General features: G+C 46.6%; 1 protein-coding gene across 1 annotated transcript; it reads right to left on the reverse strand.

Annotated features, from left to right (window-relative positions):
* LOC119386206 (vasopressin V1a receptor) lies at positions 1 to 27,558 on the reverse strand. Its single transcript, XM_037653541.2, has 2 exons — positions 26,738 to 27,558; positions 1 to 901 (listed from the first exon to the last, which is right to left on the reverse strand). The coding sequence occupies exons 1-2, from the start codon at positions 27,524 to 27,526 to the stop codon at positions 506 to 508; spliced, it is 1,185 nt and encodes a 394-aa protein (XP_037509469.1). The 5' UTR covers positions 27,527 to 27,558; the 3' UTR covers positions 1 to 505.

The raw sequence follows: 27,558 nt of genomic DNA on the forward strand, positions 1-27,558 counted from the left end.
TCAATGCGCCATATTTCGTGGCATAGAAGTGTGAAACATAATTGCACATCCAAATAGCGATGCGCTGCCGGTGTTTTTCCCACGTGATGCACTATTTTGTCGCCGTGGATACGAACTGCGAGACAAGGCTTTTTGTAGCCTTCGCAGCGTTACGTGCTATCCATGAAATCTAGTACAGGAAGGGCAAACAACATAGAAACGATCGAAAAAGAATACCGGTGACGTTCTACACGTGCAACCATCTTCAAAACCCTTGCTTGAAACGATAGCGTATGACATTCCTAATGCCATGATTTTACATGCATGAAGAGGTATATGGAACCTGCCCATATATACTACATGTGTGGCAGAGGGTACTGCCTCCTCCCAGGTAAAGCACTTTTACCTCGGACCAACGTTTAGGATGTTGTGAAGAAACGCAAGAACATTATGCTGTCGGTGTTCGCGACGCATGGTTAGGTGACTACGTCCCATTCGTGGACTTCTCGGGATCGGCCGCGGAGCGCTATCTGGACAGAGTCTTCTCTGAGCACGATGCGGAGTCATAATTAGCCGTCGTTACTGTCCGTGAGTGCCTGCTCGAGTAGTTGACGGTCAGGTTGACCATCTGTTGGCTGCCGCCACGGTGCCTCGATGCGCCCCTGCGACCAAAGCAGGGCAGACCCTTGAGGAGAGTGCCCACGAAACCGTGCGAGTCTCGAAGCTGCCTCTTCTCGAAGTAGAGGAAGATGTACGGGTTGATGGCGCTGTTGGAGGCCGAGATGACGCCGAACAACGCTACCAGGTTGGCGTCTAGGATGCCGGGGTGTCCCAGAGCAAGGATGACCTCCTGGATCATGTACGGCACGTTGGTCACCAGGAAAGCACCGAACACCACCGCCGTCAACTTGAGCGTCTTGACCTGCGTGATGAATGCGCGGTGAGAATAAGCACGATAGTGGCCCAGAGAGTGAGAGAGAGAGAGAGAGGGGGGGAGACAGGGAAAAGAAAACAGGCAGGTTAGCCAACGAAGATCTGCTGTTCACTACCCTGTACTTGGGAAGGAAGGACGATGATATTAAACAAGGAAAGAGAAGAGGAGTCTACAAACGCCCCACAAATTCATTATGACAATGTCGATGTCAGTCTAACACGCACTAACAAACCACATCACGACCATTTAGTTTGGGCATCCTTAAGCTTGCAAGTTGAACGCTCCCGCCTCCCACTGCTCACTGGCCGCCGTTATAGTGTCATAGGGCACATGACAACCGACACCCCAAAACACTACTTCCATTTATACGTATCACAGGCGTACAGCATCGATGTAATTAAAAGGCTCTCAACAGTATGAATTAAGTCAGGTTTTCACCGCAGTAAAACAGGACGACAATATTCGATACTTCAGCTGTTAGGTGATATTGACATGTCCTTTCCAGTGAACCTTTAGACATGACCGTTTGGAACAATGAATGCCATGATGACGACGTCGTGTTCGTTCTTTGATATTGATACAGGACGCAGTGGTGATGTTTTTGACGGCACAATTATGTTATGCGTATGCGTTGGTCTTCTGTCTATATCTGCCAGTGCCGCCTCTCTAACTGTGGAAAAATTGAATTGGCCACCTCTGATTTCGACTGGACGTACAAGTACGGCATTTTCAGCATGAACAACAAGGAGCGTTATAGCCCTCCCGATGCCACTAGCACCCCAAGTGATCAGTATTATAAATGACTGCAGTGCAACCACGGTAACGGAAGGAGTCATCGGTATTGCAATTACGTTCTTTGCGAGCATTAGGCACACAGTCTGAAACAAAATTGCGTGCCGTAATAGTAATGACTGCATTACGTAATTGCATGCAGAAGCTTGAGCCTGTGACAAATTGGAAAACGCCGGCGAAACGCCTATTGGCCGCGAGATCGAGCGGAGTCGCCACCTGGCGGCTTCTGGCTGAACCGCGCCTAGTGTGGATTGCTCCATGCGTCGTCTGCTAGCCACGTTGTGTTCGCATGTGCACGTACGTCATGCAGGTCCTCAAAAGGCAGTTTGTTCCGTTGCGTTAGTGCAACTTTAACCGCTCGTACGTATGCCTAACAGGATGTAAAGAAACATTTGGCCTTGATTGGCTGTATATGTACTGTTATAAGATCAGTGAGTGCACTTGTCGAGAGTGCTGTGTGTGGTCGTCGTACCCTCCGTTCACGAGAGTCATATCAGTGTAGGTGCCGCTCTGTGGCTCAAGCGCATTGCAAAGTGCACTTGGCGTTGTCCTAAAGGTGAGAAGTATTAAATCTCATGTTAATATAGCCTTTTAGAGGCTCGGTGGTAAAAAAAAAAAGCTCTCATGCACTTGCGCGTTGTGGTTAGGTGTGTAACTTCGGGACTGTCGTTTATAGGTTACGCGACGAACTTTAGTTGTGTACAGTCCTGGTCCCACTACAGGTAATATTTCTGTCAAGTCACGTCTGACACTTCGGTACTTAAATTGTCCCCTAAACAGAACAGAAAATCGAAGGTCACGGAAATCGCAAAACTGAGTTTCCTTGCGCAATTATAACTTGCGGCGAAATGTATACAAGGACACCCGTGTACTTAGATCAAGGTACGCGTTAAAGAGCCCTGATGGTCAAAATTAACCCAAACGGCGTACTTTACAATTAGGTCGTAGTAATTTCACGCGAAGCCACATCTTTTTTTCTTTGTATTATCTTAGCGTTTGCGTTGCGTTTTTATAGTAGATTGACGGAAGGCAGCGGACATTATTCGCATGAAAAAACGTACTTTGGTCCCGTGAAATAACCGGGCTTTTTGTTCCATTACTGTCGTGCAAGTAATCTATCTAAGAAAGCTCCGTGCTGTAGAGTTACCTTTGTGTACTGTTACTGGAATAAAAACAAGCGTGTGCGTATTAAACGTCTCAGTAGCGCTTAAGCGCTCTCAGCCACGTAGCTTTCCTCAGTAAACCTATCAACTGTCCCACATTTCATGGAGAACTGAATGAGAAATTTGGATGAATATTTGAGCACGCAGTGCACATAGTGCTATTTGAACTCATCGTGTAGGAATACTGGCTTTCTTTTTATTGGGGGTTATCAAGACGAACAAAAAGTAAATACTTAATTCAGTCGCACTACAGCAGTGCGTACTAAGTGGAACACAAGCTAAACATGTACAAATAAAACAACAAGAAAATGTCATCCATTGCGAAAACGCCGACTGTTGCCGAAGGCAAGCAACCCGTTCGTTGGCAGAATGCGCTTCTCTCAGAAGTAATAGTAACGTTCGGCGCGCTTCGTGCATTAATTCGGAAATGAAGAGCGCACATTTACCAGAAAGCTGCAGTCAAGGCATTTTGTTTGCCGGAAATCGGGTCAAGTCGCTCACAACGAAGCGCTGTTGTGTTTGTTTGTATACGCGCCGACAACCGCCTATCCACACTAGCGCGGGACGGTGCTGCCACCTGTAGCCCGATCTCGCGGCGAATAGGTGTGACGACGCCGCTACCACTGGGTGAGAAATTAAGAAAAATTGCATCGCATTTTTCCCTCCTAGATTGCTATGCTCTATCATTTTTTAGACTTCAGCGCTGAACTGTTGTCACTTCCCCTTGAGCACTTTCAAATAAGCAGCAATAATTTCAAAGAAAAACCTCACGAACACTATCCTAACAGTGCCTGTTTTAATCTACTTACTGCGATAGCTACGATCGTTTGGAGTGGTCCATCGGATGAACAATTAAAAATTGCTTAGTTTGGAAAATTTACGCACTCTTTACCGCGTTCCCATTGAGCCTAGAGCCTTTTTTTGTACATGACGCTTTCTTGCGATATGGAAATTTTCGATAATACGTTAAGCGATTTAATTTGCTGGAAAGTGTTGTCGTCTCATGTCGTTGCCGGCCCATGTTCCAGCTCATACTTCCGTTCATCGTTAAATAAAGGGAGTCGAGGAAGGACGTTTTCCAGAATGTGGTTTCACACTACACGCTGCTGTTTGCAGTGATGGCCGGAGAACGCCATTAACTTCAAGGTAATAATTGTTAAGCAAACTGAGGCTACTCCCCATGCAAATTTGTGCGCGCTCGTCTGTAACGTGAAAGTAGAAAGGCCCATTTCGGAGACAGTATCAGCGATCTGGCAAGGAGATGACAACAGAAGTCTCACAAAGAATTTCATTTATGGCCGTAGTGCTTAAATTGTAGACTCTTGGTGACCGTAGGGCATTGACGCCTCTGGCCACTGCGTATGATCGATTTGCTACCCTTTACGCATAGCCAACATGGAGCACCACATTCTACACTGACTCGCTTTCTATCCTCATCAGAAGAACAAAAGTGTTTTTTTGCATCCCAATCTACAAGCTTTGCACAACGACCCGAACATATCTTCATCACTTTCCCAGATTAGCCCACATTGGAGTCGATAACAGCTTGGCGCGCATGGGTTACTGTTTTCTTACTTATCCTCCTTATCTCTCTGTTTCCCAAATAGGCGTCCTCCGTCCTTAAAGACTGAATAGACAGTTTAGTTGCGGCAACAAGTCACTTGGCGTTCGCCTCAGCGAAGTGTCATGGCCCTGCTGCAGTAGGACGTAATAATAATAATAATAATATCTGGGGTTTAACGTCCCAAAACCACTATATGATTATGGGAGACGCCGTAGTGGAGGGCTCCGGAAATTTCGACCACCTGGGGTTCTTTAACGTGCACCTAAATCTAAATACACGGGCCTCAAACATTTTCGCCTCCACCGAAAATGCAGCCGCCGCAGCCGGGATTCGATCCCGCGACCTTCGGGTCAGCAGTCGAGCGCCATAACCACTAGACCACCGTGGCGGGGCTGCTGCAGTAGGACGTAGAACACTGTGAGAAACCGGAGACGGTGAGACTGCGCAGTGCTCACACAGAAGCAACAGGCGGAGAGGTGTCTACAGAAGAAGCGCGTATACAGCTTCGCTGGTAATCCATCCCCATGCGAATATTCCTTGGGACATGGGCTGTCGCTGGAGCCATCGTTTCTACAAGCGGACTTGTCTTGTTCAAGGCTTCAAGATTACATCTTCATCTGAGCTTGCACCTTATTTGGATCCCCATGTAAATGTTGCAGAGTCACGAATTTTAGCGCGATAGCGTTAAAAAGCCCGTGTCGCAGCAATCGTGGTGTCGGCGTCGGCGGCGTTGGCTCTGAGCGAAAGATCGGCGCTGTCCGTGAGCAACGAGTAATATTTGATGCATATAATAAAAACTGGGGGTTGGAGCCGGAATCGAGCCGAGGAATTTTGCATGGCAGGCAGGTGTGCTACCACAGAGCCACCCCTGTTCCTGAAAGTGTTTGGAAAGAGGAAAGTGTTTGGAAAGAAAAGTTGGGTGAACGCACGTAATATAACGTGGCAGAAGTGCAGATTCGCACAGGGCGTCAAACCATGTGAATTGTGCAACGAGTTGGTGGATTAAAGGCCCACGCTTCACGAAGCGCTCAGGCGTAATTGATCATCATCATCATCATCAGCCACAGCATCATCAAAGTGCTCAGCTGCGTCAGTGCGCGTATCGTCTTGCAGACGCGTAGTGGGTACTTCGTTATTTCACGATATGATGAAATATGGCGTGGTGGGCACTTCGCAACTGTACTTGCAGTGGACATTTTGAAAGAGTTGAAGACGACAAATGTTAGTCGCACAGACGTTCTTTTCCTCGCGGGGTGGTTGAGGTGGCCGCCGAGAATTAAAGCGCGGCAAGCGAATGACAAGACGATGCGAACGGGGCTCGACTGCGCTATCGCGTTCCACTCTTGGAGGTGATCGAAGCTCAAGCCTCCTTAAAATTTATCCCCGCTCTTCTCGTTGCATCTTCTTCTTGTTATTTTTTAAAAAATAAGTAAGCATTGTAGGGCTACTTCCCACCCTAAAGAACACCGTGCATCCGCAAGCTATATCGCTGCTGTCCACAGGCTTTCATTGGGTCTTACGTTGGGTATATATTGCCACGCGTGCTTATTTGCTTATTCCTTTATTTTTGACGTGATCAAGTTTCACCCACAAAAACTGTTAGCACCACTCGTCGTAGGCTGGGCCGCAATGTGTAGAAACTTCGCGATTGTTTCAGGCTGTTCAGCTAAGCGTAGGCGCAGAACACAAGTAACCGAGTTTATTCTAGATCCAACGCGAGCACCAAAGATAACGCTGGAACGTTCGATAAGGCATATGTAAAAGCCGCCGCATTTCACAGATGAGCGGATCACCGACGGCTGACAAATCTGATCGCCGCTATCAGTGTACAGCGTGTATTGCTTTACGGTGACTTTTCTGGGCATAAGTTCGCTCAGCGAAGAGTTTCGTCCTTAATATCCCGGCCGCCGCCTTCTTCGCCGTCAGGACCACGTTACAATATAACAAGCCTGCTTTACTGCAAAAGGAATGCAGGACTACACAGTTGCTGCTTCAAGTAACCATACCATGGAAGCTATAGTGTAGCACAAAGGATGACTAATATTGTTTTGTGTCGCCTAAGTGAAGAGTAATGTCGTCTAGTCTGGGATAATGTAGGTGACAGTGCTTTTAGGGGCACTCACTACGGCGCCTTTTCAACGAATGTGCTATACTGAAGGCGCAACCGTTATCAAACACGTGTGGAATCAGAACGGTAGGTTCGGCGCACGTAACATACGGTTCGACCACCTCCCGCACGTGTAGACATAACTCTCTTTCTCATTCATTCATTCATTCATACATTACTATGACTATCAGTTTCTTCGGTGGAAGCTAATCCGTGCTTGGTGAGGTATTCGTAGCAGGCAAATAAACAGCACGATTCCGGACATTTTCGTTACCTTGCAGTCGTTTAGTGAATGGATGAAAAGTAAGCATCGTTTCTTTTGTTCCTGTATTTTCTAATGTGTAGGTTCTTAGTAAAGCTATTTGTATAGGCAGCAAAACTCGTCAATATAACTAGATCGAGCACGGAGGCTTTAAAGAATGACTTAGGCTAGATGCGCTTTGGTAAACCAGGCTTCATTAAAAGTTGACTGAAGGGTATGACTTTCGCATTCTCGCCGGGAAGGAGGGCCGACATAGTAGCTCTCCCATACTCGTCTGTATAATACCACAAAGAGAGAGAGAGAGATGATGGATTTTGCCTTCGAGTCGTCTTATGCGAATTCATAATGGATCCTTGTGAGTTTCTTAGTTGCTCAAAGAAACACAAAAAGAACAAGTTCGTGAGGGTTGAATTGATCCACTATGCTACTTACTTTGTTGTTTACTGAATATCATTAACGCTAATTAATTACTAGTTAAGGAATAGAACCCCCATGGTATAAGTCTGAACGAGATGGAAATTCAGTCCATGATGAAGGCATAGGTAAAAAAAGAAATCGTCGAACAAAGGGTGTCGCTGGAATGGTGTGGAACGTGCAATGCCTCCATAAACTAGCACTTATTGCGTTCATATATTGAGTGATAAAGGCAGCGCTGCTAAATTCCGAGGACAGAAAACAGGGACGACACAGACGAAGTGCTCCAACTAGCCCCTACACTAGCTCTTCTGCATATATTGACGTTTAGTGCTAAGGAACGACGCAGGATTGCCGAAAACACAAGGACACAGCACTATAGGCTTCCCAAGCAACGCTTAGCGGCGCTGCTGCTCTTGACAGGCAGCGCCATCTCTGGCAGAAAAAGAGAAACTGGGGCGTGATCAGCGAGCGTTTTCCCTTCTCGCCACCGCGTTGCCGCTCGCTTCCGTGCACGTGCAGAGCTCTCGCGGTGCACTTGCGGCGTCTCACAATGTACCGCGTGCAGTGCGGCTTCAAAAGGATCTTCAAGCTTGACTGGCACTTCCGCAAAGCGAACTTGATAAAATGAGGAAGGCTCGTCAATCACGTTAACGGTGAAGAGCAGACGATCGACGACAACCACGCCAGACTCAAAGCGAAATGCATTTCCCAAGCCGCGATTACACCGTGTAGGACGTATACCTCGAGGTAAGTCTCATTCTGTCACGTTAAAGATGAATAATGGTCCACATGCACTCCGAAATGAAGCCGTACACGCTATCGATGTTCTGCGGCGTGGACTACGAATCATATGATTGTTGTTTTGATATGGCATGCTTACAGTAGCAGCCGTGTACTTTCGTGAACAAACGTTTGCGGCGTGCGAAAAAAAGATTATACGGCCATGGCACTGCTTCCTGAGAAGGTTAGAGTCAAGTCCTCCGTGCCGCTGGAGAATCACCCGCCGATTAAGACGCGAGGCAGATAGCTGAGCTTCAACCACTGTGAAGCAAGATGAACTGCTCGCCTCGTTTTTTCGGCTCTCGCGTCATGCTTGCAGTCACTTTTTATGATACCGACTTGACAGGCGTATAAAACCTGTTGCGTGAACGCGGCTAGAAAATCGCACAAAGTCAGAAGGTGGTTAATTCAAGGTTGCAATTGCAAAGCATGTATGAAGTGCCAGTTATATTTAGCGGCTTAAATATATATCACCCCAATATAGTGACAAAAACAAAGCAAACCTGCAGAACGATGTCAAAGCTTGCTGAAAATGCACAGGCGTCCGTTCCGGCGTGATAACGCAGCCTTCCCGACGCGTGAAATGCAGGCGCCGAACTTCTGACAATGTGCGGAGTTCAGTTGAATTCAACCAACCGCGCAACGCTAACGGTATAACGCGAATGTGAACGTTCAACAACGACGGGTAGGTCTCACGAGCACGGGGAATCAAAACACAAAGTTGCTTCACCTACAACCGTAACTGGACTTTAACAATGCGAGAAGACAGCGAGTAATCATTACTGTAGTCGCTGCGTGCATGCGCCCCGTTACTTACCGATTCAGGTAGTCGGAACGAACGAAAGCGATGAACTCAGACAGCCAAAATAGAAGGCGAGACAGCGCTGTCAGCTATCCACGCTTGCCGCCTTTATTTCTCGTGCGACACGCCCGGGAACCGATACAGTTTAACACGTGAATCGTGTGCCTTGTCTGCACTGTTGTGGCTGGCCACTAAACCGCAATACTTCGGACCACGCTTGCGCTTCCGCGGGGTCGCTTCTGCCATCGTGGAAATGCACAGCTTCGCACAGCAAGCCTCTCGGTTCAACGTGCCGAGCTGACGGCCCCACAGTTACCCGCACTGCGAGAAGAACGCGAGCGCACGTGCGCTACCGCTACCGTGAAAGGGGCTGAGTCGGCCGCGCGACGGTTCAGAGTTTTCCGACAGAGCCGCAGCGCGGCTGGCGCGGCGCTGTCGTCGCGCCGCAAACTTGAGCTTGGGTTCCCTATAGCGTACACGTCTTTTCCGTATTCATCGGTCCGTACTGCGGTATACTGCGGTAAATCGCGAGCTATGCAGTACCAACGAGCCCACCAGTCTGTTTTGTGGAACTTGTTGAGTGAAGTACTTCAGAACTGAACAAGAAACGCGAAAAAAAAAATGACGCAAGTGAAACGCGATGTTAAATAAAATCTGCAAAGACATTCCGATATGTAATGCAAATAAAGGATAAGTTACAGGTTCTGGTTTTTCGAACCACATGCTCTTTTCTACAGACCGAAGGAATGTCAATTGGCTGAGATGTTTCATTCGGCATGGCATCGTTTTTTGGGTGATAAACAATACCACCGACTCTTACAACAAGCTTCATTGCCCTTTCATCAATATGGTTCGTGCCAAGGAATGATCGTGTCCAAAGAAAAAAAAATTGGCCGCTTATCTGCGTGCTTCGCTGCAAATGTCTAAAGACGATAGAAGAGGCGCTGCGTGAGATATGGACGCCATCTGGCAATACGTCGGGAAACATGAGTGCTGTGTTGCGGGCTGGTAGTCCCGGCGCAGCAGCAGGCGAAGACCGGCAGTGACCAACGCGACCGGCGGGGACGCCAGCCAGCCCGAACGCGCGGTTTGGTGCGAAGCGCCGAAGCAGAAGAAACGTCCGCACTCAACGAGTACTCTCCACACACTCTTTTATTTACACGTCACCTGGGTAAAACAGGAATGCCCGAGCGGCGCCCCATGGCATTCGTACAGTGCAATACTGAACCGAAACCGAAACACAACAATGAGTTCGTGCAGAGGGCACGGAGGAACCCAGGTAGCACAAAACGGATAATTGGCGTTTTATAAACGTTTATCCGAGACGATAAAAACGTTTAGAAAACGTCACGGAATAGAAGCTAAAGGTCTAGAAAACGTTTTATATCTCGTCTAATGTCCGGCTAGAATCCGTTTTTAAGACAATCTAGAAAACGTTTTAAATACGATCTAAAAAACGTTTTTAAGACGTTCTAGAAAACGTTTTGAAAACGTCGCAAAAAATCCCATTTTTAAAACAGATAAAAATATCCCATTCCATCGTCTTTGAAAAGACGTTTTCTAAACGTTTTTAAGACGATCTAGAAAACGTTTTAAAAACGTCGCAAAAAATCCTATTTTAAAAATAAAAAGATCCCATTGCATCGTCTTTGAAAAGACGCTTTCTAAAGGTTTTTAAGACGTCATGCAGGATCTCTTTTCTTTTAGCTGTTTTGTTTTTGCGCATGCAATTATAATAGTGCACGTTTTTAGGAAGGCCCCTCTGTTATAGTAATTACAGTTACTTTATTCCGTAATTACTATAACAGAGTGAGAGCTCAGTAGATTCACAGACAAAAGTGGTAATGTCATAATTTATTATGTAAAACAGCAACGATTCCTGTACAGCATAGAAACATAAAAACCACGAAATGAGCTATAGCATGCGACTATATAATATTATTCAGAAGCGGCAAAAGAATGCAAAATATCGCGGTAATTAAAATGCAGCTATATAGTATCCAACCTTCAAGAACACTTTTTGTTGCACGATTCATCATTCGCAAAATTGTTGTCAAACAACTAACAGTGCATTATGACAAAATTTAGGATCTGGCACAGCCATTCTGCAATATGTAAGCGTCGACTCATTAGCTTTACTTAATCAAACGCAAAGATGAAGTGAAGAGAAGCTGTCGAAAAGGGAATGTCGCTGAAGCGAACGACTCGACAAGGGGACTAGTTTCCGTCAGGCAGGGGCGTAGCCAGAAATTTTTTTCGGGGTGGGGGAGGGGGGGGGGTTCAACCATGCTTTATGTTCGTGCGTGCGTTTGTATGTGTGCGTGTATATAAACGCGAGCAAAATTGAAAATTTTCGGGGGGGGGGGGTTGAACCTCCCGTCAGTGCCCTGACGAAGACAAGCATTCACGATGAAACGTTTCCTCAGCGCTTCATCTTCCGCTGAACTTTTTTCTTGTAGGAAGGAGAGAGAGAGATAAGGAAGGAACAGAGGATAGGTAGGGAGCTTAACTAGCGTCCAGTTTGCTACCCTACTCATGGGAGGAGAATGAGGGAGTAAAAATAGAGAGAAAGAGACATATTTCACAACACACACCCAAAGGAGTGTATCACAGGTGGTCACTCAATTTGGTGCCTTGAAGTACTGCAGGAGGGCTCGTGTGGTTTTCTGGGCTGATGTGCTATGAAGACAGACTCCCAAGATCTTTCCTACGAGAAAAGGACGACCGTCAAGTCTCCTGAAGGCACACTGGAGAGTCCGGCGATGTGTTTGAAATAGCATACAGCGGCACAAATGATGATCGATAGTCTCTATGCAGTTGCAGTTATCGCACATTGATGAATCTGCCCTACCAATCCGATAGGTGAATCAGTTAGAAGACGCTACACCGAGCCAAAGCCAACACAGCAGCACAACAAAAAGGCGTGGACAGTAGAAGTGGACAGGACAGAACTTGCTCCTGTCCACTTCTACTGTCCACGTTTTTTTTTCAGTGTGCTTCAACCTAATTTTCCAAACATGAACGTAAACCAACAGGCCCCACTCGCCATCTTGCTCCAACACGGCATTCTAAGCAGGAAAGGAGGCATGCATCAAGCACCTGTTGTGTGTCTCCCTTCGTTTCAAAACAATCGTTCAGTAGTGCTACTTAAGACCACAGTTAGTGGAAATCGACTCCAATGTGTTGAAATCACTAATAACAAAACAAAACTGCAAAATAATATTTGGCCCACCCAGCCAAGAATGCGCAATGAAAAAAGAACGTAAATTGCTTGCAAAATCACTGTTGCTGAAATGTATTGCTCACAAAATGAAACTTTTAGGAACGTTCTTACAACATGCCTCTGTTGGAACATTTCTCACTGAAAAAAATGTTGGAAAAAAGCTCTGGCATCATTACAGAAGTAAGATAGACGTTGGGAGCAAAAGGCGCCATTTTAGACGTTAGCTAAAAATATTTGTGGATGCAGCATACGTGTTTCAAACGGCGCCCACTAAAGAAGTAACGGTTTCAGGCTTCGAAATGCAGCGTACAAAACTTATCACAGAAATTATGGCCTGACATCCCTAGAGAGCACACAGTTAAGCTTAAATGTGCCATGGCTAGCAGAAAATATGAACACTGTAAATTACAGCGACATATAACAAAAAGTACAACTAAACCAACTGTAGCACGAAAACAAAATGTATGAACAGAAAACTAATCGAAACGACCACAAAAATTACAATGAATGAGCAACTTACTAAAATGAATGAATAAAAATTAGGAATATGAAAAGTCCAGCCTGATAAAAAAAAACATCTTTCTTTTATCATGCCCAGTATTAGAAAATGTCAGGCTAAAAGAACAAATTAGTATTATGATAAGACACATCAGCTAAAGAAATTGGGACTCTTCCCCATTTTTTACTCAATAAGCACACAGCTGTAAACTCAGGATTGTCAGAAGCAGATCAGGGTATTGCACTTAGTACATCACATTGCTCAGTGTCAAAATATCACAATGTGTGGCAAGTCAGTCTGAACACATGGCTTCATGACAGGTACTTGATGGAAATCACTAGGCACATCCGGAAGTCTGCAAAGAACACTACAAATAGCATACACACGAAAGTTGTTGTACCATTAGCAGCATGGGGCAGCGTTCCACGTAAAATATATTTTAGCACAATAGCCCTAGTGCGGTTTCTTGAAGATGCCGACAAACAAAGACGCTCAAAAAAGTTAACTGCTTTACAAACTGTGACCTTTTGTTTTTGAAAGTTTCCAAGGAAAAGAGGAAAATGTCAATCTCTTGACATCTATCTTTTTTTCATACTAAAACCTGTCAGTCAGCCCACCAAAAAGAAGAAAGTAATAATTTAGTTGGTGTAGCCTTTGTTTCTAAACATCTAGGGCAAGTACCATCTGCAATAAATGGGAGAAAAGATCATTTCATTATTTGTTATTATACCTATAGGGCGGTGTGAAAAGTTGAAAAATCGATAACACCGTACGGCGACAGAGAGCGAGCCTGCTATATTTAAAGAGGCACAAAAGACGCGCAAGAGAACCTCTTGGTTCTGCTAATAGCTGCAGGCTTTACCGAGAAAGGAGGAGGTTAACAGAGTAGGGGAAACATAAATCACAAGTCCGAAAACGCATCGAGATAGTCAAGGCTGCACTCAGAAAAAATGCCGAATTCCTCCCCGTGAAACGCGTCTTTGACTATCATGCCCTCAGAAATTCGCAACTAACGGAAAAGCATGACCAGCCTCTCGTTACATGCAGCTAGTACTGTGGAAAAAACTATGAACCACTACGCTGTCGCTGCAAAGATTCACTCATCCACAAACTTCAGTGACACAATAAAACAGGTGACACATGCCGCAACTTCCAACAATGCAGTTTTAAAATTGGGTGCGCGAATCTTTGCGTTCGTTCATCGCCATTGCGCATGCATTATACGCTACGTACGCAACAAACGCTATCTGCGTATCCCATTGTAAAACTGGCTACTCCGCATGCGTCGTACGCCATCCTCTTGCGTACTCACGTTAAGTGGCGGAAATAGCATATGCGCCCAACGAACGCTATCTAATTTCCGTACCCTATTCTAAAACTGCTTCTTACGCGGCACACGTAGCTTAAGCTAATGCGTATCTTGAAACTACCTCATCAAGCGGCCAAGAAAAGACAGTCATTTTACTGAAATTAGGTTAACAAATATAAATATGGTTTTCGCTCATGTTCGTTCGAGCATGAACGGAAACCATGACGCGCATTTACGTTTAGACAGCTTTATCATGGATGCTGAATAAATTCCAAAGTAACGTACTGCTGAAACATGTCGCAATGCAGCCCGTGATGCAATGGAACACGCTTTTCATTTGCCATAGTTCTCAAATACTGAGCGTAAATGCAGTAAAAATGAACTTACCTTCAAAAATGACAGAAGCCTGTGGTTTACAGTATCCGCAAATCCACGGAAAGCTAATCGCACAACAAAGTAACCACGCCCGTCCCTCGAGCATAGAAGAAAGGAAGTTGCGAGAGCTTCCCGCGCGCAAGCTGATGAGTGAAGTTTTCCGCAGAAAATTTTACGGGGCTCTAACCGTCAGTCAGCGTAACAGTCGCTCCACGCAGACATACTTGCATTCGGGTCCGCAAGTTTAACACGCAGCGAAGTATAGTTTCTTCACAGCTGCGTTTATAGCCTCCACGAACCACGACACAAGCACGAAATATAGCAAAAGAGTGTATGACCGGTGAGCTCGACCGCCCATGCGAAATCGGCGAGTTTAACTGGCATTGCAGAAGCAACGGCCGCGCGGATGGATACAGTTAGCGCTAAGGCCTTTGTGCGGAAGTTAGACGGTTATCGCTGCGAGTAAATTACAGTAAATTACGTAAAGTTTACTGGTTAACGAACTTTGAAGTCTTCATTATTGCTGATGCAATGTAGACACCATAGGCCTTTATCCTTTTGCGCGTTACTTTCTTTATCGCAATGACAGATGGCGTGCGCAGGCTCGAGTTCAAATTTCAATTCGCGGTGGTTCATGCATGCCCATGCATGCATGGGCCATGTGGCGCGCAGTCCGCTGCTGGGCGACAAAACGTCTTATAAAGTGCGTCTTCTAGACGTCACGAACAAGACGTTTTTAAAACGTCGAAATTGGTTTAGGATTGAACAAACGTCTTGAAATATACGTTCCATACCAAAATGGTCTCAAAAAATGCCTTTTCTAGACGTTATCAAAAACGGATATAATACGGATTTTCTGTGACGTTTTTCAAACGTCGAAATTGGTTTAGAATCGAACAAACGTCTTGAAATATACGTTCCAGACCAAAATGTTCTTAAAAAATACGTTTTCTAGACGTTATCAAAAACGGATATAATACGGATTCTCTGTGACGTTTTTAAAACGTCGAAATTGGTTTAGAATCGAACAAACGTCTTGAAATATACATTGCAAACCAAAATGGTGTTAAAAAATGCGTTTTCAAGACGTTATCAAAAACGGATATAATACGGATTTTCTGTGACGTTTTTAAAACGTAGAAATTGGTTTAGAATCGAAAAAACGTCATGAAATATACGTTTCAGACCAAAATGGTCTTATAAAATGCGTTTTCTAGACGTTATCAAAAACTGATATAATACGGATTTTCTGTGACGTTTTTAAAACGTAGAAATTGGTTTAGAATCCGTTTTATCCCATCTATCCCTTAAAAAAACGTTTTCTAGACCATGTGTGCTACCTGGGAAGGCAAGTTTCAGCGCAGTCGCATTTTCAGCGCAACTTAAGAAACTAGGGTCTCTAGAATTACGTATCTATGTATTTTCTATTAAAGGAACACACCACCTAATACTTATAGTGATGTTGCGCCTCAGATATGCATAATGTTTGCTTTGTGATCAACAATGTACACAAGTATGAATACTTAGTTTCTACAGCGCGACTGGACGCGGACGGAGAAGGAACACGCAAACACACACACAGCGCTGACTTTCAACTGGAATGTTTATTTTTCATATGCACGTGACGCTTATATAGACACACGCGAGCAGATGCACACAAAACAAGAAGCAAAAGCAGGACCCAAACGCGCATGCTCTGCCGCAATCACAACCAGTTGCCACCAACCTAGAGTGACGGATCCAGATATCTCTTTTCCTTATCTCTTAGTGACAAGGATGGCATGCTGACACATGTATCATTCATTTTATCTATTTCATGCGCTTCAATAATTTCTCTAGTCAATCGGTCGCTTGCCCTGTTGAGAATACTAGTTTTATCAAAAATGGGAAAACAGCCACATCTTTGGCAGTGAATGGCAAGGTGTCCGGAAATAACTTTCGTGAAATTGTACTTATGTTCGCGCAACCTTTGATTCACACAACGGCCGGTCTCGCCAATGTACACACGGGAACATGACAGCGGGACGGAATAAATAACGTCTTTAACGCAGGCAACAAACTTCTCGCTATGTTTAGTGGAACACGAAGCATTTTCTTTTTCCCTTTCGGCGTTCACTCGCCTGCAAAGTCCCTGCAGTCGCACGGGCGCGGAAAAAACAACGTCCACACCGGACCTTCTCGCAATCCTTTTCAGGTTGTGAGATACGGTGTGGATGTAGGGCACTACTGCGAGCTTTTTCCTTCGAGTGTCACTCTGATGCTCACTCGGATTAGACCTGTACTTTTTGTTCAGGCGCTCCGCCACCGCTGATAACAGTCTCATGGGGTAACCGGAGTCGCACAGACGCTTGGCCTGGCGCCACAAACATTCCTCAATCTTATGCTCACAAGACTTGGACAAAGAATTGTGGAAACAGGACTGAATCACGGCACATTTGACTAACTTGGAGTGCGCCGATGCAAATGGCAACACCGGCTTGTTACCTCTAGGCTCGTAGCTCCAGCAAACACCTCTTGGATGGCAATACAACCCTATGTCCAAAGATCTTATGAAATTGTCCTTCGGGACTCATGCGTCAGTAAAAGAGGGGACAACACGTCAGTAAAAATGCTCAGGGTTCTAGCGACCCCTGCGTCAAAGTTGTTAGAGTCAAGGCGTGAAACAATTAGGTAGTCGTCTACGAATCTGAAGACGCCAACGACGTCCGTACTGGTCAAACGATCGCGAAGGAGCTTGTTGCGGTGAGCCAGAAATAGGTCGCTCAAACAGGGAGCGATAGAAGACCCAATACATATGCGATTTTTTTGTTTCACAATGTGTTCGTCCCAAGTTGCGTAGGTTGAGTTTACATAAAAGTGAAGGAGCTCTAAAAACTGATCACAGGACAAGCCGAAAGCGTTCTGGAAATTGACACTTCCCAACCTGTCAATGCTATCTGCAACACATGTCATCAATTCCGCCTGGGGAAGTGAATAAAACAAATCTTGTGATTTTGTCGTGTGATTTTGTCCGAAAACGACACATGGCAGAAGTGTTTGGCATTGTTCTTACAGAAGCACTTGAAGATGCTTCCAGTTGACGATCCTTATTTGGTAGTTAAGTCGGAGCAAGTTGTTGAATTCTTTAAGGTTAGGCAGGACCAGAACCTAGCCGTCTTTTCGATCGACGTTAAAGATTTGTTTTATTCACTTCCCCAGGCGGAATTGATGACATGTGTTGCAGATAGCATTGACAGGTTGGGAAGTGTCAATTTCCAGAACGCTTTCGGCTTGTCCTGTGATCAGTTTTTAGAGCTCCTTCACTTTTATGTAAACTCAACCTACGCAACTTGGGACGAACACATTGTGAAACAAAAAAATGGCATATGTATTGGGTCTTCTATCGCTCCCTGTTTGAGCGACCTATTTCTGGCTCACCGCAACAAGCTCCTTCGCGATCGTTTGACCAGTACGGACGTCGTTGGCGTCTTCAGATTCGTAGACGACTACCTAATTGTTTCACGCCTTGACTCTAACAACTTTGACGCAGGGGTCGCTAGAACCCTGAGCATTTTTACTGACGTGTTGTCCCCTCTTTTACTGACGCATGAAGACCCGAAGGACAATTTCATAAGATTTTTGGACATAGGGTTGTATTGCCATCCAAGAGGTGTTTGCTGGAGCTACGAGCCTAGAGGTAACAAGCCGGTGTTGCCATTTGCATCGGCGCACTCCAAGTTAGTCAAATGTGCCGTGATTCAGTCCTGTTTCCACAATTCTTTGTCCAAGTCTTGTGAGCATAAGATTGAGGAAAGTTTGTGGCGCCAGGCCAAGCGTCTGTGCGACTCCGGTTACCCCATGAGACTGTTGTCAGCGGTGGCGGAGCGCCTGAACAAAAAGTACAGGTCTAATCCGAGTGAGCATTAGAGTGACACTCGAAGGAAAAAGCTCGCAGTAGTGCCCTACATCCACACCGTATCTCACAACCTGAAAAGGATTGCGAGAAGGTCCGGTGTGGACGTTGTTTTTTCCGCGCCCGTGCGACTGCAGGGACTTTGCAGGCGAGTGAACGCCGAAAGAGAAAAAGAAAATGCTTCGTGTTCCACTAAACATAGCGAGAAGTTTGTTGCCTGCGTTAAAGACGTTATTTATTCCGTCCCGCTGTCATGTTCCCGTGTGTACATTGGCGAGACCGGCCGTTGTGTGAATCAAAGGTTGCGCGAACATAAGTACAATGTCACGAAAGTTATTTCCGGACACCTTGCCATTCACTGCCAAAGATGTGGCTGTTTTCCCATTTTTGATAAAACTAGTATTCTCAACAGGGCAAGAGACCGATTGACTAGAGAAATTATTGAAGCGCATGAAATAGATAAAATGAATGATACATGTGTCAGCATGCCATCCTTGTCACTAAGAGATAAGGAAAAGAGATATCTGGATCCGTCACTCTAGGTTGGTGGCAACTGGTTGTGATTGCAGCAGAACATGCGCGTTTGGGTCCTGCTTTTGCTTCTTGTTTTGTGTGCATCTGCTCGCGTGTGTCTATATAAGCGTCACGTGCATATGAAAAATAAACATTCCAGTTGAAAGTCAGCGCTGTGTGTGTGTTTGCGTGTTCCTTCTCCGTCCGCGTCCAGTCGCGCTGTAGAAACTAAGCATGAACAACCAACTAGCCCGCCAACGCACTTTAGACAAGTATGAACCTAGTCAGCCGTTCAAGGTGGCTAGCCTTTGGGCAAGTGGTCAACTTTGGCAGGGTGGCTGAATCGAGTGACGTGCCGACAAACAGAAAGACAGAAATACAGACCAAAATTTCTGCGTTTAAGTTCCCCAAGAAAGACTATCGTCTTTAATAAACGTGGCAGCAAACCAACCGGCTACTTGGGTGGTTCCATAATTACCACGTGAGAATATTCGCTATGATGCCGCAGCTGTTGCTGCGATCGGCAACTTCATTGTTATGCGTATAGCTGGGCGCACTGGAAGGGAGGCGGAAAGCTCGACATGAATTTACTTTTATTGCGATAGCAATTATATGGACAGTCTCGGCAGATTTTTGCCGTCGCCGGCCGCCGTCATTCACCGTGTATATATATATATATATATATATATATATATATAAGCCACAAAGAGAAATAATTCAGAAAAACTTTCCGACGCGCGGAATCGAACGGGCGACCTCTCGCTTTCCAGCGAGCGGCGTTAGACGGTTACGCCACGAACAGTACCGTCTTTCAGCCTGCTAACGGCGAGCTATTTATATATACCATTTCCTTCAGCATGCTTTCTTCTTCGCCACATAGATGGCGCGATGTGCGCGGCGCTTTAAAGATCATGGCCCCACTCCTGCGAACGCCGTTGGTCTTCGCCCTACAGGGCGTGGGCGCCTTCGCGCGCTTATCTCGAGGAAAGAAGGGGGCGGCCGGGGAGGGGGGGGGGGTGGAGCGGGCGGTTGTATTGGTTGTATGGCTTGTGCTTTCCCCGCGATGTCCGCGCTGAAGCCACAGAGCGTACGAAGGTCACTTCGCAGCGGCCGCGTTTAGCGCGCTGTTCAAACAGAAATAAGTAACAACTGTGACAGTTCGCGCTCGTCCTGCGTGTACCTGTTCGTTCGTTTCGTGCGTCCTGCTTTATGTTTGTGCAGTGCGCTTCAAGTGCCAAGCTTTGACGCATGATAGTTCGCGCTCGTCCTGTGTGCGTTCTTTTCGTGCGTCTTTTGGGCTCCAGCGACGCGCTGGCAATTTCGAGCTGCTTTCCGTTCTTCACGTTACATTTCAATTTATTGCGATCGCATTCATTGCTTCGCCGTTGCGACGAAACTAATAATAATATCTGGGGTTTAACGTCCCAAAACCACGATATGATTATGAGAGACGCCGTAGTGGAGGGCTCCGGAAATTTCGACCACCTGGGGTTCTTTAACGTGCACCTAAAGCTAAGTACACGAGCCTCAAACATTTTCGCCTCCATCGAAAATGCAGCCGCCGCGGCCGGGATTCGATCCCGCGACCTTCGGGTCAGCAGTCGAGCGCCATAACCACTAGACCACCGTGGCGGGGTTGCGGCGAAACTGTGACTTTTTTCAACATGTCAGTTTTATTTTTTTCAAGAAGCAGATGAAAGCTCACATGTCTCAGTTGAAATGATCACAACAAGCCCTCAAACCGCTCTGCGCATAACTGTAGACTAATTGATTCTTCTTTAGAATCCTCAGCCTTCTTTGGCACCGGAACGCATGTTCGCCTAATCTGCACCATTAGAAGCAGTGATCCACCTTACGATTTAGATCGCTGCTATATAGGCCTACTTTGCATTTGGCTCTTTTGGAAGCGAATAGCGTGGGATAAAAAAAGAAGAAAAAACGCCAGGCCTGCGCTGAAACCGCAGCACAGTCACAGCGAAAGCTGGAAGAGCGGCGTTTCTAGAGCCCGTTAAGCTCTCTTGGGGCTACAATACAAGTACACTAGGAAGGTACCCACTACGCCATAAATCACAATTTTTGTGAAGTTGGGAACCACCTACTAAGCCATTATTCGTCATTCTGCGGAGAAGCGAGCCACGAGCTACACGTCTGTAAGGCATTATGTGCACTTTGTTGACGCGACGACTGATGACGATGAAGAATTATGGCTCAGCCCTTTGTAATGGGTTGGAATCTTTAAAAGGCTCACCAGTTATGTAATTTGCATTGGGTGACGCCCGGTCACTATTTCCCTCTCCCGTCATGCTGTATAACATACGTTGACGTGGGAGAGAGACGGGGGGGGGGGGGGGGTGGCGAATAACTTTACTGAGACCCCGAGGAAATGGATCATGCGCTTATGGGCTTCCTTGGCAACCAATACAAGTGCACTTGCGAGGAACCCACTACGCTATAAGTCATTGTAGTTTTTGAGAAGTAGGGCAGCAGGCACTGTGCCATTTTTCGTCATTCTACGGAGAGCGTTGGTACCTGCTAAACGCATGTAAGGCATTATACGCACTTTGTTGATGCTGTGCCTGATGACGTTGAAAAATTATGGCAGAGGCCTTTGTAAGCGTAATTTTTGGGAAGTTGGGAAGCACCCAGCACGACACTTTCCTTGTTCTGCGGAGAAGCGAGGTACCATATGTAAGCGATTATGTGCAGTTTGTTGATGCGGCGGTTGATGACGATGAATAATATGGTTGCGCCCTTTGTAATGGGTTGGAAGCTTTAAGCGACCCACTAGTTACGTAATGCATATTGTGTGACGTCCGGTCGTTATTTAACTGTCCCACCACGCTTTATAACACACTTTAACCAGAGAAACGTAGAGCGAGCGAGAGAGAGAATTGACTTTATTGAGACCCTGAGGAAATGGATCATGGGAGCCTTATGGGCTTCCTTGGCAACCAACAGAAGTGGACTTGCGAGGAACCCACTACGCTATAAATCATTGTAATTTTTGAGAAGTAGGGCAGTAGGCACTGTGCCATTTTTCGTCATTCTACAGACAGCCGTGGTACCTGCTAAACGCATGTAAGGCATTATGCGCACTTTGTTGATGCTGTGCGTGATGACGATGAAGAATTATGGAAGAGCTCTTTGTAATGGGTTGGAAGCATTCAACAACCTACTCGTTGCGCAATTGGCATTGTGTGACGCCTGGTTACAGAATTCGCGTTGTGCGACGCTTGGTGCTTATTCTACTCTTTTACCACGCTATATTGCATATGCTAATGTGGTTCCTTCCCGACATGAAGCCTGTATAGGACCTTTTTGCAAAGCAGTTTCAAGCACCGGCATGGCTCAGAGGTTGAATACTGGGCTCCCACGCAGAGGGCCCAGGTTCGAACCTCGTTCCATCCTGGAATTTTTTTCTTATTTAGTTTTTTTTCTTATTTCGAGCGATACTGGTTACGGACACCGGCGGCGGCGGCGGCGGCGGCGGCGGCGGCGGCGGCGGCGGCAGCGGCGGCGGCGGCGGCGGCGGCGGCGGACAACTACGGCACCAAAAACGGCCGGTGAAATGATCTCATAACAGCTTTCGCTGTAAAAAACATGTCTAAATCGTATACACAAAGTAAGAAACGTACATGTTGGTCGCTTTTCGTGAAATGGTGTGACCGTATGTACAAGGAAGTTATACAGGCTATTTCAAGAAATGTGTCCAAAATCCTCAAAAATTAGGGAAATGCGATATTTGTTCGATGCCTTCACAGTTACTGCTTCTGTAGCTGCAGTCAATGAGGATGGCTAAACATATCATTTGGGACAGTAATTAACAAAGTTAAATTAATCAACTTTTTAAGTAGTGAAGTTAGGCGGTTATGTCAAACGGGAGAATTGAAGTCCTTCATGCGAAAGATCCATTGCGGTTTTGAGATTGCAAAAATGCGGCTCTGGTAATAACTGATATGTAATGAAATTCTACCAAATTCCGCGGCGAAACCGAAGTCAAAACGTGGAAGACTGGCGAAGCAATTATAGCGACAGCAGCAGACTGGAATACTATAGACTAGCAGCCTTGAGGGCGATGCGCCTCCATTTTGTGCTCCCGAACTGCGGGACGCTGTCGACAAGCCTCCGGCGTTCAGCTGCAGCATGCCTCCCGCGCAGTTGCATGTTGTGCCTACTTGCTGACTCGCATTTCGCTGAAGCTTCTTGGCGCCGCGACGTCGCGACAGTACGCCATGTGTTTGGAAAGAAGCACGTGATCAAGGCGCACGTACGCTGGACAGACGTCGGCGCGAACTCATCGGCATCATCGGCGAGATATTTGCGCCATCTCGCGGACTATGAAAGAATTTTCTGCGGTGCTGACGCACCTCAGAGGCGATTGCATGACCTTGGCTGAGCTTGAAAGTCATATTCACTGAACCAGGCGTTTTCTGGGTTTGCACCTTGCAGAGTAGAGCTACCGCTCTAAATAAGAGTCGGCCCCGTTCTACCGGCAAAATTATACGGCAGCACAGTCACCCAAGTGCCCATCGACTAAAAGTTACCCCGCACCAAACAGTTTTTAATAAGGTGTGGACCGATATTATGAGGGAACACACGCAGGAAAGGTTTTCCTAGGGAGTTCGCTCGCCACGGCTGACTACGAGAGAGATGTGATTCCTCTTTATTATTCTTGGTATAGGTAGAGAGGAAAAGGAGGGAAAATGGGGGAAGAGTGCTCGATAACTGTCTCTGTGTAGGACACCTCAACCAAAACACTCGTGGGGGGGGGGGGGGGGGGATGAAGGCGGTAGAAAGAGAGAAGAGGATGAGGTCATAATGCACGCGCAGTGAGGTGGAAGAGAGAGAAGCTCCTTGACTCCGACGGCTGCGTCATCACTTGGGACTCGAGAAAGCAGTCGACACTGGGGTGTCGCTCTCACTCTCCCACCATGCACTCGCCTCCGCATCAGGGTCGTGGCTCATGCTGAGCATTCTAATACGACTGCAGAATATTCGCGTCACTCCTGTCACTTTATGTAAATCTATCAATCGAAATGCTTTAATCGGTCATGTTGATTAAATGAAAGGCGGGCATCGGTGACCGTTGATCGTTTCGAGGGACACTTTTCATCGATTCATTGATATTGCCATCTCCAGTGGCTGAATGAGGACTAAAGACAGATAGTGTTGGCTCCACTCATGGCTGTTATTGGCTAGTGTTAGCTAAATGGCAGATAATGTCGGTTTGTGTTGTCATATGTTACTCAAGCGATGTAATTAGGGTTAATAATTCTTACGCAGTGTGTGACCATTCCAGAACATACGGATCGTCTACTAACGTTTTAAATCCTTTTACAGCGTTTTGATTGCCATTTCTGCAGAAAAAAAGGAACGTAATATCCGGTGAATTCGAGCGCGCGCATCTCCTACCTTCGGAATGCGCACATTCGCATCAGATGTTTTTAACGTAACAAACCTTTAAAACTGTAAACGTGCGTCGACAAACACTTAGACACTCAAACTGCGTGTCCGCAGTAGTAACTGCGACACTGATGAGCATTTTCAGAACACTTCGCTGCAACTCGACTAAAGAAAAGCCTCAAATTAGGGGTGTGCGAATATTCGAAGGTTTCGAATATTCGTCGAATATTACATTCGATATATTCGTATTCGATTCGAAAATCGTGTATTCGAAAAGGTTCGATTATTCGATAACCTCGAATATTCGAAAAATTCGAATATGCGATTCGATTATCATGCATAAAATAACTCGTCCACATTTCTGCTGCGTTCGTATCGCTAAAAACGTCGCCGAGAGGAGCGATAAACATCGTAAGTACACGGAGGCACGATATCTGCCTGCGACGAGCGCCCCAATACGTATGATTTATTGCCGGTGCATCTCCGACGTGCAGCGCTGTTGGCGATCATGTAACCGTGCATTTTCAATATTATGCCGCACTACCACTCGACTGGATTCCAAGAGATGGCAAACGCGTGAGGGGGAGACAGAAAATTAGGTGGGTAGATGAGATTAAGAAGTTTGCAGGTATTACGTGGCAGCAGAAAGCACAGGACCGGGTTGATTGGCGGAACATGGGAGAGGCCTTTGCCCTGCAGTGGGCGTAGACAGGCTGATGATGATGACCACTCGTTCACTATGCGGGACCACTTCTGAAGAAAGACAGTGACCCACGTGACTGGTGGCGGACTGTAGGCACCTTCAGATACCCCAGTCTGGCAAAGCTTTGCCCCATGTAACTTCCTATACCAGCCACTTATGTTCCAAGCGAGCGTGCCTTTTCAGTGGCAGGGGGGGGGGGGGGCTGTCTCTGTTACCAGGGAGCGCGTGCTGCCTGATCATGTGGAGCAACTCATATTTCTTCATGATAACATGTAGTCATTACTTTCATTGTGCCGTGATATTTGCTTGTGTTGTAATGTGCATTGTGCTAGCCTGGACATTGTGTTCTGGAGATAGCAATGTATGTTGTGTTGCCAGTCAGGCTTTTAATGTTTTTTTTTTCAAATAGCTACATGTTAAATAAAATATTGTTACTGTGGAGGCATTTTTCCTTCGATATTTGATATTCGATTCGATATTCGAAAGTGAATATTCGTATTGGATTCGTATTCGAAAAATTTGATATTCGCACACCCCTACCTCAAATGCATTTCAGTGGTTGCGCGCATCACGCGGAAGCCTGGTCGCAGACCTAACCATGAAAACGGCACTTTGAATGTACGTATAAAAGATCGACACATAAAACATATAAACGGTTTTCTCGCAGATGGCGCACCATCAGCGACCAGCGGAAAGTCATGATGCGATAAAAAAATAAATGTTACAGTCTAAGGCCGAGGTATACGCGAGCGTCAGCGAAGACGGCGAATCGACTCGACCTTCGTTGCTCCAACCGGCGCGCCCCAATTTCTCGCCCAGTGATGTCCTCGATCACTGTTTCATAATTTGCGGCCGCTAAAAAAAAAAACGTTTTGCGCGGTATCACGGTTGACGAGTCAGGAGATCTAGCAGTGGGCTGTGCGTTCCAGCGTTCCTACGGAGTGCTACAGGTTTGAGCTGTCGAAAGCGCTTGATCACTGGCCTTGGCGTCAATCTAAACAAAATTTTGTACGTAGGGGAAGACTCGCAGCCCTTCTCAGCATTTTTTTGCCTCGCATATTGACGACACAGCGAGACGTTCGAGTCATTTCTTCGGCAGAGCGAAACTTTACCGACTGCGTTCCCACCCGAGGGTATACGCAAAACAAAGCACGGCTAAAAACTTCTCGCCAGTGGAAGTCGTCTTCCTACTGTCTTAGCTCGTAACTCACTTTCTTATCGGGTGTGTACGTCACCGCTATCGATCCATATGCGGGCGTGCATGCGGATATCGTAGTGCGCGGGCAAATAAGGCTGTTTCAACGACGACGACGGGCGGCGGTTATGAGGAAGGCGGTGGTGCTGAAATGCCACCGAGCTTCCGTGTGTAGGAAAGCCATGGTCTCCTCTTCAAGATTGCGGCGTGACGTTTACTATAGGATCGGATTATCGATTCCGTCAACTCGATATACGCAAAAAGTGCCCGGGCGCTTCCGGCACGAAAGAACTCTTGAGCTTTCGCAGCAGCTAGATTTACCGCAGCTCTCCAGCAATAAGTAGAAACACGTGGTCATTGCGAACATGCGTGCACGCGCACGTGCCTCGTATTTAAAATGTCGCTCCGGGTAAGCAAATTGGGCCAGCATTTTCAGAGAAGCCATCTTCGACAGAGATCTGCATTAGAGGCGTACGGCTTTTTAAACCCGAGTCAAGCTTAGACTCACTAGTCAGTCTGAGTCGGTGTGATTCTTAGTGATTGGACCAATGAACGAGTTTGCCGAGCTATACCCGGTGTGTACATTTTGCGAGTAGGCTACAAACGCTACTATGGAAGACAGTTGATGCCTCAGAAAAGAAGCAGTAGTTCTACTGATGTCCTTATTTTACACATTTTCACACGCCAAGTAAATCTATTTTCACATTTTGATATCCTTGTTTCAGTTTTAGACATGTCATGCACTGAAAGAAGAAGAAGATGTTTAATTACAAGAAGGAGGAGAGGTCGGCCTGGAAGACTTTGCTTGAAAGCTGGGCGACTCACCTTGGCTCGGGGCAACGCAGAGGTAGTCTGCTGGCCCACTTTTCCGCTGGCCGAGCTGTGCTTCCAGATGGCCCACAGTATTCCCGCGTAGAATGTCACCAGAAGCACGAGAGGCGCGATGAACACCATGATGAACACGAACGCCATGTATATTTGACGGTGGTAGAGCGGTGTGCCACGCTCGTAGAAGATGGATGCGCAGAAGCACTGTCCGGGCGCCGCCTCGACGGTGTGGAACACGTAAACGTTCGGCAACGACGGCATGCACGAAACTACCCACGTGATGGCTGCTAGCTTCCACGGGTCAGGGCTGGGAGCCAGCGGTGTCGTAACGGCAATGTGCCTGTCCACCGCGATCGTCACCAGCATGTACGTCGAGGAGACGAGAGCGAACGTCTGCAGGAATTTGAAGAAGCGGCAGAAGGCGTCGCCTGCGATCCACAGCCGGCCCATCACTTCCCACACCACCTGTGACGTCATCGTGACGCAAGCAACGAGAAGGTCCGCTATTGCGAGGTTCAGGAACAGCACTCGCGCTTTCGAGATTCGCCGGTGGCGTCGCTGCACGACGAGCTTCCAACAGACGACGCTGTTGCCTACGACGGATGTTACGATCATGATGATGATGATTGCTATGCGGACACGCTTGTGGTAGCGGGGACCCATGATGTCGTCTTCGAATCCTTCGTCATCGACGATGTCTGTGATGTTCTTGCCGTTGAGTAGTATGCAGGAATGGTTATGGAAATCGTCTTGGCTACCAATGCTGTCAATCGATGATGCTGCCATAGTAGTGCAGCGTAGGCCCCGTGGCAGCGTGT

The sequence above is a fragment of the Rhipicephalus sanguineus genome, chromosome 3 (assembly GCF_013339695.2).
Source record: "Rhipicephalus sanguineus isolate Rsan-2018 chromosome 3, BIME_Rsan_1.4, whole genome shotgun sequence".
NCBI lineage: Eukaryota > Metazoa > Arthropoda > Arachnida > Ixodida > Ixodidae > Rhipicephalus > Rhipicephalus sanguineus.

What these genes read in the sequence shown, in the direction of transcription:
- LOC119386206 (XM_037653541.2), bottom strand. Translation starts at nt 27,526, where the DNA reads ATGGCAGCATCATCGATTGACAGCATTGGTAGCCAAGACGATTTCCAT. An exon ending in CTGCGTTGCCCCGAGCCAAG is followed by an intron (nt 902 to 26,737) that starts GTGAGTCGCCCA and finishes TTCATCACGCAG; the next exon opens with GTCAAGACGCTCAAGTTGAC.